This window comes from Peromyscus eremicus, chromosome 14, assembly GCF_949786415.1.
Source record: "Peromyscus eremicus chromosome 14, PerEre_H2_v1, whole genome shotgun sequence".
NCBI lineage: Eukaryota > Metazoa > Chordata > Mammalia > Rodentia > Cricetidae > Peromyscus > Peromyscus eremicus.
Window position 1 is genome coordinate 52,538,602 of NC_081430.1, and position 12,116 is coordinate 52,550,717.

At 52.2% G+C, this 12,116-nt stretch overlaps 1 protein-coding gene across 2 annotated transcripts in view; it reads right to left on the minus strand.

The window, feature by feature from the left end:
• The window catches only part of Syne3 (spectrin repeat containing nuclear envelope family member 3), an 85,579-nt gene that overhangs the window by 33,231 nt on the left and 40,232 nt on the right, over window positions 1–12,116 (minus strand). The window contains exons 3-7 of one of the 2 annotated variants that reach the window (XM_059280030.1): window positions 11,105–11,277; window positions 9,605–9,914; window positions 3,199–3,360; window positions 2,117–2,464; window positions 325–458 (exon numbers count right to left, since the gene is read on the minus strand). In XM_059280030.1, coding sequence (XP_059136013.1) covers window positions 325–458; window positions 2,117–2,464; window positions 3,199–3,360; window positions 9,605–9,914; window positions 11,105–11,277 — 1,127 coding nt within the window. The remainder of the gene's footprint in view (window positions 1–324; window positions 459–2,116; window positions 2,465–3,198; window positions 3,361–9,604; window positions 9,915–11,104; window positions 11,278–12,116) is intronic. The other variant, XM_059280031.1, reaches the window with a different exon arrangement.

Genomic DNA, 12,116 nt, shown 5'->3' on the forward strand with positions numbered 1-12,116 from the left:
TAAAGAGATGGTCTGGTACTTAAGTCTCAGCATGGTCAGAGGCAGAAGAGTGGTTACATTTACCCAGGAGCCCTCCCTTATGACACGGCATGGTGAAGCCCTCCCAACGCTCAGCCACTCAAGACCCAGCAGAGGTGGGCCAATGAGCCTCCGAGCCGCGAAAAGCAATGCTCACGCCTCTTGCTGGGAGCCAAATGCAAGTCTCAGCTGAGTAGAGACTTGCCACCCCCAGACAGCCCATCCTCCACACACAGGGTGCCAAGTACCCAGCACCCTGAGTCCCGCCCACTTGTAGTCCTGACTGCCCTCAGCCTCCCTGGGTACCTTTGATATTCCTGAATGGCGGCCACCACGCTATCGGAGAGTGGCTGTAGGTCAGGGAAGGTGACAAGTTCCTTCAGTTGAGTTTGTAGCCGGTCTGCACGGGGCTCCTCTGAAGCTAGTGCAGCCCGTGCCCCCTGCAAGACATGACAACCAGACGCCGGTGAGGCTCCTTAGGGGAATGACAGTGTGTGTGCAGGGGCTGAGAAGAGGCTGGTGACTGGCCAGGCTGGAGGACCTGGTCACCAAGGGCACCCACTGCAGGATCTTACCCTTAGGCTCAGCCCCTGCTCCCTTCCCTGTAACAGCCTGGTTACACATGGTGTCATCTTCTTCACAGTGACACTGTGACAAATGCTTCAGTGCACTGTAACTGCTCCCATTGGTTCAGGGATATCTTAAACTGCAGGCCCCTACCTGGGTTCAATCCCCAACACTAACAAAAAGGACGATGATGAAGAAGAAAGCCCTAACAGAAGGGATTTCCGGAACGTGGACTATTGGTTAGCAAGCTGGACTCACACTAAGAGCCAGAATTTCTTAAGCATTGACATTTTTATGTGCCAAGCACTTTCTCTGGCCCTACGGCCATTATTCCCAATTCACATACACCTGAAGTAAAAACCATGCCCCAAAAGCTGTCCAGGAGAAAGGAGAGGAAGCTGCCTGAACCCACACAGGCTAGTCCCCACTCTCAACCTCTGCACCAGGCTCCGATTCAGACTGAAGCAGGTGGCCCTCAAGGATGCCTGGTCCCCTTTGTAGAAAGAGGCAGTGCAACCTGACCTGCTGAGAGGCTGGGCAGAAAAGCTCCCAAATGCATAAAGGATGCTCGAGAAAACCTTAGCACCGTGGTGGGGCAGAAGAGCGGTCAGGGCCACTTTTATTATTTTTTTTTTAAAGATTTTTCCTTTAATGCCCTCCCATTTGAGGGGGGCTAGGGAAGGAACCTGGAGGCCCATGCAAGCTAGATAAGTTCTACCACTGAGCCTCAGCACCAGCTTCAAGTGTTTCCTTCAACCAAATCATGGTAGTAACAATAAAGTGAGGGGTTGGGGAGTGTTGGACAGCTTGATCTAAAACCTGTCTGAACACTTCCTGCCATGGTTTGAACAGTGCTGGCAGCGGTACTGGGAGCTTTTAGGAGGAGGGGCCCAGGGGGTCCTTACGTCTTTGGAGGTGTGCCACAAAAGGGGTCCGTAAGGGCCTGCTTGTCTTGTCTTCCTCACGGGCCCTACTTTCTGGCTTAAGAGGTGAATGGTTTACTCTGCCATAGACTCGTACCATGACACGCTGTCCCTGGCGGAGGCCCCGAGAAATGCAGTCTCTGGACCTCAACCGGTACCTCCAGAACATGCGCCACAGCAAACCTTTGCTCCTCCTAAGTTCACCTCGGCCGTTTTGTTACAGGGACATGAAGGTGACTAAGACTTCCAAAGTGGGTAGGTGCCCAAGCTGCCTTCCCTCCCCAGACCTGCCCCGGGTTTGCCTCACATCGTCTCTCCACCGTGAGCTTCCCTCCACCGCTAACCTCGCCGCTCCCTGGCCAGAACGTGTCCCCTCATCCCAATGCCGAGTCCGCCACCAACTTACTTTGTGCCTTTAGGGACTGTAAGGGGGAAATATTTCAGGCCTTAGTTTCTCTCCTTCTTGAAATGGGAATAAACACCTGCCTTCTCAATGGCCCTTTCAGGGAACTCAGGTGCCAAAGGATCAGGCACACCAGAGAACATGAGTAAAGCCGATTCCGATTCTCCAAGTGGCAACCTGAGGCCCAGCGCACCCCTGTACTTACCGAGAGCAGCCTCCAGTGGGCCACCAGCTCATCCTCTGTGGCTGTCTTCACCGTGGGCTCCAAGCCCTCATGGGCCAACCTCTGAAGGCTTTTCTTGAACTCTCCCAGCTCGGCCTCCAGCCTCAGGATCTGCTGCTCACAGGCGCCCTTGGACTGGAGCAGACCCTGCAGTCTCCCTTCTTCCTCCTTCCAGAGGACTCTCAGCTTCTCCAGGACCCCTCGCATCTCCTCCAGCTCCCCCGAGATCTTCTCTGCACCCAAAGGAGAGGTGTTCCGGATGACACCCTCAGCCTGCTCCTCCAACCTGTTCAAAGACTCCTCGCCCCTAGGGAAATCCTTGGCGATGTCCTGTCCAGGATGACGGGGAGATAGCAGGAAAGCAGAGGTTAGCTGTGTTCTCAGAGCAGATCTGGGGATCATGCCAGGGGTGGACTGTCTGCTCTAGGTCACGTGGACTTGTGAGATGGGGACTATTCCCTCCTGTTTCTTCCAAGCCATTGAGCACTTAGAGGAGAATGTCTCTTTTGGACATGTATGTCTTCAGCACTGTGTGGCATTTGCTAATGTTTCTTAAAAAAAAAAAAAAAAAAAAAAAAAAAAAAAAAAAAAAAAAAAAAACTTGAAGCCATTAGCAAGATATGCCATGGGGCTACAAAGAGTCAAGGGGCACTGAGCCTCACAGTACGTGTGTGTGCAGATACCTATTTAGATTTTAGATGCGTGTCTATCTATATCACTGTATCTGTACAGATAGATGGAGAACGTGTGTGTGGCTGATGTAGCTCAGCTTGGCCTCGATATATAGCTAAGAATGGCCTTAAACTTCTGATCCTCTAGACCCATGGGTCTATACCAGGCTACTGGAATCTTGTAGGTCCACGTGTCCCCTTTGTCAGCCAACACACCAGATGTTTTGTACTGGATCCCCGGACTCTCTCCCCAGGAGTCTGTGCTGTGGGTTGTGGGTGTCTGTGTCTGATGTGGAAACTGATATCCCCACTTGCAACATGTAGGGTCTCCGTCAACCAGGCCTCAAGACACCCTAGTTGGGACACTGTCCTGGTTGGGTCACAGTGGTATACCTGCAGTGCAGAGAGGCGAAGCTCCAGAGCCAGCTTGCAGTTCCGCCCCAGACAGCTGCGCACTTTCTCCACCACTGCCTTCAGCCACAGCTGGAACTCGGTCACAGCCTCCTGGTACTGCTCATGCTCCTGGGCCACCTGGGTCAGGACATCCACCCTATGCTGCAGGAGAAATTGCTTGTCATGAGGGTCCCCAGCCTGGCTAGGAGCCCACTGCCTGTGGCTGGGGCTCTTTAAGGCCAGGGAACAATCACTGGCTTGGCAGGGAGTCAGGAGGCATCTATATGGAGGTGTGAGTGTGCACATCAGGGGTGCTGGAGTCAGGACCAGACCCTGGAGTCCCACACATGCCAGCACTTGGCCTGGTCAACCCTACAGCTGGCATTCTTTCCTGCTATGTCTGAGGAATGCCACTTGACTAGGGTAGAGGAGTATAACACCAACAACAATAACAGCCACAGAACACTGTCCCCCCAAGCCCTTGTTCCTGCCCTCCCTCACCCTCGCCCTGCTGTGGGCATTGCTAAGGATGTTCCATGAAAACTCTGTAAACTCCCCTGCCCATCCATAAGGGGCTCTCATTTTTATTTTTGACAGACAAGGACGTTGAGGCCCAGAGAGGTGAAGTGACATGCCCAAGGTCACCCCGCTAGGACAGCCAGAGATGGGGGGGGGTCCAAGCTGTATAAGAAAGGTAGCTGAGCACAACCTAGAGAGGAAGCCATAAAGCAAATCAGTAGCAGCATCCTTCCGTGGCTTCTGCTTCAGTTCCTGTCCTGACTTCCCTCAAGGATGGACACTGACCTGGAATAGTAAGCTAAATAAATGCTCTCCTTCCCTAGGAAGCTTTTGGCCAGAGTTTCTATCACAGAAATAGAGGAGCAAAGTAGGACAGAGGGGGTTTGCAGAGAAAGTTAAGGAAAGGGTCGGAGGACTCATTTGCCATGCACCTTGTGCGTCTGGGCATTCATGAGCCATAACCTACCTAACACCATTGATGATGGAACAATTGGCATTAAATAGGGTCACTTCTATAAGGTGCATACTGAGTCAGGAGGCCTAGAACTCTCATAGGGCCCAAGCTGAGATCCAGACAGTCACCATGGCACTACATTCTCCATCCCCACATAGGGATGGGGGGGGACCCCTTAAGCTGGGGGACCCCAGGCTGTTTCTAACAAGCCAAATGCTTTTGGCTTTGCCTGTCCTGTGGCTTCTACTGCCATTACTCACTCGAGAGTTACTTGCATTGTGCCACACAAGCAGCCAGGCAGCATGGAAAGGAACAGCCCTGTTCCTATGAAACCTTTCATTATGAACCCTAGACCCTGAACTTCCTGTCCCTTCTGTAGGTCATGAGATAGTCAGCTTTGAAATTTCCCCTGCCCATTTAAACACCTAAAAGCTGTTCTTAGCCCAACGCCAAGCAGCCACACGAGAAACCAGACAGTGTAGCAGCTGAAGGTTGGTGACCTCAGCTCCTTGCTGTGGAGCAGGCCGTGTCTAGGAAGGCTCTGAGCCTGTGGGAAGCTGAGTCACAATTCCTCCAGTGAGGAGGGCAGGCAGTCTGTGCACAGTTCCCCTCCTTCGAGACACTGTTCACCAAAACCACGAAATAATAATAGCTAATTAAACCTTGGCAAGATGAACAGCATGCAGAAGAAAATCTCCCCATTTTAGAGATGAGGTAGCCAAGGCTTGGGACCAGGTTACTTAGGAAAGAACTGAGAATCTCAAGATAAGAACCACCTGCATCTCAAAGGAGAGCCTTGGCAAGGACCACTGCCTTCACAGATCAGTCCTCAACCTTTGAAAGCTGCTGGAGCTTCTTCAGTTCCCTCAATGGTTCCCACTTCCTGTGGTGTGGTTTGCACACGCACAGCGCCCTCCAATCCCAGGAAAGGCTCACGGATGAGTCATAGCGGGTTACCAGGAACCTTAGAGCCTAATGCTGATGGCAATGGATGAGGGTGGGAAGGACCCTCCCACCCACCCCCATACCCCCTCCCCCCCGGCCCCTAGTAATGAATGGTGGGTAACACTGCCTGTGTGAATGATGAGGTGCTGGCACCCAGGAAAGTCCAGAGCAAATAAAAGTCCATGTGATGAGGAGCAGGCGCTGGCAAGGAGTGGCGGCAGGCAGGAATCCAGATTAGCTGAGCGCCAGGCACAGCCATTTCAAAGCCAGCTCAGCCAGTGGGAGGGTGACAGGGTAAGGAGTGGCTGAGGGCTCCGCCTTCTCATTAAACCACACAATTAAACCATGTGCAGCAAGCAGAGTTATCAGCAATGTCAAAGCCCAAGCAATTAACAGGGTGGCTTGGATTTATGTCACCAACACAGGGCTGCGGAAAGTCTAGGACCCGTGGCCGGATGCCAGGCAATCCTTCTGAGAGGCGGAAGAGGGAGGATGCTGCTGTTTGCCACTCGGAAGCGATGGTTTCAAATCAAACAAGGAAGACACTCCTGGCACCAGCTGGCCTGCCTGCACTTCCCTTTTGATACTGCTGCTCACCTCTACACTGGGCCTAGAAGCTTCTTAGGGGTGGTCTCCAAAGCCACAGGGGGTGGCCCTGTCCCTACCCATATCAGAGGCTCACCAACTCACAGGTCGGACAGCCATAAAAACAGACTGGGGGTGTCGAGGTGGCTCAGCAGGTAACTGTCCCCTTGCTGCCAAACCTGACAACCGGGATGCACAGGGTAGACAGGGAGAAGGCTGGAGAGGCAGTTCAGTACTTCAGAGAGCTTGCTGCTCTTACACAGGATCCAAGTTCGGTTCCCACCACCCATGTTAGGCAGCTCACACGTGCCTGTAATTTCAGCTTCATGAGATCCAACACCCTCTTTCAGTTTACAAGAACACACACACACACACACACACACACACACACACACACACACACTATGTGAGTGTAATGTCACATGGGCCAAGCTACCTCTGGGTTTTCCCAAGCCAGCTGGCCACTTAAACAGTCCCTGTAACTCCTCTGGAGTTCAAGAAGAGAAAAATCAAAGGTCCACAGGCTTCAGCCAGCAGTTGAAAGGTGAAACAATTCACTTCTGCAGAATCCAATTCCCTCCATTCCCAGTACCTCATTTCCATGTTGGGGTTGAGGTGACAGCTGTACCAGAAAGGCCACCTCCTCGCCAACCTTGCTGGTCCCATCATGGAGGCCTCATGCCCCTACACCCAGTTACTCCAGGAGCCCCAAATCCCCTCTTTGCACTAATGCTCAGAAGCAACCACACCCAACCTATCCCCTTGGACCTACCGATGGACTCAGGTGTGGGGACACTCCCCAGGATCCAAGTCTACCTTGGGAACCAAGAACTTCTGGCCCTTTCTGTTGGGTCAGTGGTGCCTGGCCTTCGGATTATTATTATTATTGTTGTTGTTGTCTTTAGCCTTTATAAATGCACCTGCTGACATCTCTCCCGTCTGTCTACACTGTCAGAAGCCCTGTCTACACTGTAAGATGGCCGGAGGACTGAAGCGGTAGAGACAGGAAGAGGCTTAGGAAAGACAATTCTTGCTCCGGAGAGCTATGATTTCTGGGGGACTTTGGGTCATATGAGGCAGACAGTGAGACTCCCAGAGGCGATGAGCCATGATGGCTTCTGAATTGGGGTGGGAGTGGTACTCACCAACTTCCCCTGGTACCTATCTTCTTCTCACACATGCACACATATAAACACACAAATCTCACACTTCCTCTTCTCTGCTCCCTGTCCTCACCTGTTTCTGTAAGTCACAGGGAACGGCCAGGAACCTTTCCTAGCCAGGCCTGGAGGAGCAGACCTGGAGAGAGAATTCCTCTTGTGCCTGCCCTGGCCACATGGTACTTGTAGAGTCTGGAAAAGGGTAACCAGCTACAAGGGCCAAGTCAACCTGATACTACTGTGTCCATCCATCCTGACCCAGGCCAGCAGCCTGGGGAGCCACATGTCCCCAGGAGCATTTATGTGTGTGTGTGTGTGTGTGTGTGTGTGTGTGTGTGTGTGTGTGTGTGTGATTCTCATAAACAGTTCAATGTGCCAAACAAGGATGCTGCTTCTGTCTGTCCTTCATACACTGAGAATGTATAATAGACATCCTTTATGGCGGCAAACACTGGCCAGTTCTCCAAGAGTTAAACACCTAGTGATGATTAAGTGATCAACCCCTATACCAATGGGAAGCAGCAAGGCCTGGCCTGGAACCCAGTCCCTTCTCAGGCGCTCAGTGTCTCTAATGGATTTCCATTTTCTGCTATTATGTTTTGGATGTCAATGTCCTCTCACAGCTTGTGTGTGGAAGGCTTGGTCTCCAGCTGTTGAGAGGTGATTGGATCCCGCGGGCACTAACTTCATCAATGGGTCAATCCACTGATGGGCTTGAGCTGAATGGGCTGTTGGAAAGTGGAGGCTACCGACTCCTCTCTGCTTCCTGGCTGAAGCGATGAGCAGCTTGCCCACCACAGCCTCCTTCCGCCATGATGCTCTATGCCACCTCAGGCTCAGAGCAGGAGTCAGACTGAGTCAGCTAAAACTGTGAGCCGAGTTAAAAACCTCTCCTCCTTTGTTTTCTTCTGGTATTTTCTCTCAGATGTGGAAACCAGCACATTGGCTTATTATAGAAATCCTTTCCCATAAATTTTGTGGGCTTGAGGACCCCAAGAGACCCCAGCACTGAGGAAAATAAGTGAGTGTCCTCCCACAACACCAGCAGGAATACAGCAAAGAGAGACTCATCCTTTGGGACGGCAGACCACAGCACACCACAGAAAGGGACACTTTGCTGCAGAAGTAGGACCTGTGACCACCAGGCACATAGTGCACCCGGGTCTTGGTTGCTGGGTCTGGGACTGTTCCCTCAGATTGTAAGAGGAATGATGGCTTTCAAACCCAGGAGGAGCAGAGACCCTACAGAGAGACAGAGCCCGAGAGAGCTGCCCTCACTCTCCACCACTGTGAGACCACACACACATTTCTACAAATGCAGTATGAAAAGGAAGGAGTTACCTAAAATAAATAAATAAATCGGCAACAAAGCAAGCCAGCCATCTTGCAGAACATGGAACCAAGAGCCTATTGCATCAATTTGGCTCAGCGATCAGTTTTAAAAAACACACTCGAACCTGGGCATGATGGTGCACACGCCTTAATTCCAGCACTCAGGAAGCAGAGGCATGTGGATCTCTGTGGGTTAGAGGCCAGCCTGGTCTACATAGTAAGTTCCAGAACAGCCAGAGCTACACAGTGAGACCCTGTCTCCAAAACAAACAAATAAGCACACTCACATCAGGAACCACCAAGCAAGCACAGAGACAGAGAAACAGGGACCATGAAGGTTGATTCCCAGAGTGCCTGACTAGAGCAAACACAGAGTTGTGCTAAGGGCAGGTTCAGCCATGGGGATGTGTGCCACGCCCTGATGGAATGAGCTCAGGTGGAAATCACAGAGCCACGGGGAAGCCCATCCACCCTGCAGGAGGCACAGTGACACCGAGTGTCTACCCCTGCAGCTCCCACTGTTAGACATGGATGCTTAATAACAGTAAGAACATAACCCTGATGCAGGCAAGGGACATTTTTATAAAGGAACAGGTGGACAGATAAAGACCAATAAAGAAAAACAGAATTTCTAAAAAGTAACCATTTAACATAATAATTCGGTGAACTGTTGCCAAAACGTGGCCAGGATTGAGGTGAGAGGATGGGGCAGAGGGATTGGGGTGAGGGCAAGAGCAGGAGTAGATGGGCTGTTCAGGGATGAAGGGGGGGTACTAAAAGGGAAGAAATGAAGGAGGTGGGAGGGAGGGAGGGGAGGAAGGATGGAGGATGAAGGGAAGCCACTGGGGGACATGAACTGTACAATCCATTACTTTGTACATGTTTACTAAGCATCCACATGTGTATGAAGGCCTGAGCAACTCCGGGCGTATGGACAATGGGTGGAAGGATAGGTGGATGGGTAGGTGCAAGATGGGTGGATGGGTAACCAGATGCCGGATGGATGAGCAAGTTGGTGAAGATGGACGGCAGACAATGAGTAGGGGGCGGGCAAGAAAACAGATGGATATGATTACGACATGAAAGGCTGGCTTGATGGGTGGGTAGATGGGTGGGGTGGGTGGCTAAGTGGTTGGAGAGACAAATAGACTAGTTGGTTAGGGAGCAGTAGACTGATGAGTGAGTGATCAGATGGACAGGAGAGATAGGAGAGTGTAGACTGATGGATGGGGTGAGTGAAAGAGAGGCTTGCTAATATACTGGGGAAGGGAGCCGACAGGCCAGGAAGCTGAGTGGGAAGTGGGTGTGTAGATAGACTGATGGGGGGTAGCTAATGAAAGAATGGGGCGATGGACTGACTGTGAGTGAGCAGAAGAGGGGTGGATGGGGCACGGAGCCATCCACGGCTTACCTGGGCTCTGGCCTTCACAGCATCGTACTCAGCCTTCATCTTCTTCTGGGCATCCTCATCCACACTGGGGTCCCCGATCCTGTTGAACAGGGAGCCTGCCTCCTCCAGCAGCCTATCCAGGAGCACGGCCTGATTGTCCACATTATGCAGCAACACCTGGGCGTGGCTCAGCTGCCACTGCTTCTCCTTCAGGCCCAGCTGCAGCTCCACAGGCGGCTCCAGAGCGACCACCATCTTCTGGAACCAGCGGTAAAATTCATCCCGGGCCAGGAGATACTCGCTCCAATGCAGCCACACCCACTCGATGCGGCTGTGGGAGAGATGGGGGGGCTGAGAGGCCTGACCCCAGCTCCTGGGTATAGAAACCCTGTTGCTGCCGGGCGGTGGTGGCGCACGCCTTTAATCCCAGCACTTGGGAGGCAGAGGCAGGTGGATCTCTGTGAGTTCGAGGCCAGCCTGGGCTACAGAGTGAGTTCCAGGAAAGGCGCAAAGCTACACAGAGAAACCCTGTCTTGAAACACCCCCCCTTGCCCCTGCTGCAAAAAAAAAGAAACCCTGTCACTGCCCCCTCCCAGATAGTAGGGGCTGTGTTATAGGGACATGAAGGTGACTTCTCTATGCCGAGTCACAATCCAGATTCTAGACTCTCCTTTCCTATGAGACCTTGCATCCTGTAAGTAATCTCCCAGATGAGGCCAAGCCTGGACTCTATACATAACCTCAGCCACCCACTGGGGAGATGAATTTCAGGGGGCCCTGAGCCACCAGCACCCTAGATTCTGGCTCTGAACTCCCACTGCCAGTACACAAATCCTTCACTCTGCCCATAGTGGCCCCAGGCCCTTAGCATATACTGCCTGAAAGCAATTAGAGGATTGCTCCAGGAATGTGCCTAACATTAGGCAGAATACAACTGTCCACGGGCCATTTATTGGCCGACAGGTAGTGATAGAGGACTGAGGGCTGGTGTGAATTCTCAGGGTAGCTCCGCCCGTTCATCTGCCTCAGTGTCCGCCTCTCTAGAGGACCCTATCTCTGCAGTCAACATGGAGACATTTGTTTGTAATGTCAGAGAGAAGGGTTTGGAAGGCAGAGAGTTCTGTTCGGTCATGTGCTACCACGTTCAGACGTACATGCGCTCTGGGGATCTGAACTCAGGTCCTCAGACTTGCATAGCAAGTGCTTTACCCACTAAGCCGTCTCCCTTGTCAAGGCCAGGCCTTCTCATATGCCTGCCATTCTGCAGAGGACACATATGCAAACCCATTAGGACTGCTGATGCAACAATTCAAGTCTCCAGGGTCCACCCAGCATCACCATTACGCCTGTGTGTTACTAGAAAGAGACACTGGCCTGAATCCAAAGAGGACATGCTGTTCCCAGGACCCCTAAGTCCAAAGAAGTGTCACTCAGACAGAAGTCCTAAGATGGTATGGAGATGGGTAAGAAGGGTCACCCGCATCTGAGCTTGTAGCAGTGAGGTCCCCTGCCCATCCTCACCTGTGGCAGTGAGTCATGTAGGTGACCGTCTCCTCCCAATTGGACTTGATATCCTTCAGCTGGGCCAGGATCTCAGGCTTCTGGCCCTCCTGGCAGGTTGCCAGGAGGGCCTCAGCCGCCCGCAGGACCAGTTCCACCTTCATGCATCCCTCAGGCTCTAGCTGGCAGATTTTCTGTGGATACAACAGCCATTTTCCCAGGGTTAGACACACCACCACCAGGCACAGACATTGTTCCAGCGCCAAGAGCTGGGATTTCGTGGCTAGAGTTGCTGCAACCCAGCTTAAGGCTCCACACTCTTCTGATGTGCCCCCTGAGCAAACTGCTAGCGGGGCTTTGGGAAGGGAGAGGGAGCCCTGGAGGTTATCCCTGTCCTTGACCACTGGGCCACATCCAGCTTCCAACTCAGACAGAGTTCACTCTCTGCTGGGATGTGCCTTCCGCGTCCTGTACCACGGTATGAGCAGATCAACCTCTCAGATTTTAACTCATAAGAAAACAAGTGTAGGCAGCATTCATCACCATGTGTGTGGCCTTGAGGTGACACCCTCAAGTCTGCTGTGAGATGCTATTGTGGTCCCCACCCAGCCAAGGCTCTAAAGGAGTCAGTCACACTGCTTTGCCCTTTGCTCCAAGGCCCTGCTCCCACGGGTGACAGGAATTCTGCAGTCCATTCCTGATGGGTGAGTCACTCAAGGACACCCTGGAGCCTTGCCTACATCCATCCAGTCTGTCTCCAGCCTGTCTCTCCAGCCCTCATCTCTCTCCCTCTTTCTTTAAATTTATAAGTAATAATTGTGTGTGTGTGTGTGTGTGTGTGTGTGTGTGTGTGTGTGTGTGTGTGATGTATGTGGGTGAGTGTGGGTGCACGTGTGCCACAGTAATATGTAAAGGTCAAAGGACAACTTTGAGGCGTCTGTTCTCTCCTACTGTGGGCCCTGAAAATCAAATTCATATAGTCAAGTTTATGAGGTATCCTAGTCAACTTGGCAAAACCTATACTCATCTGAGG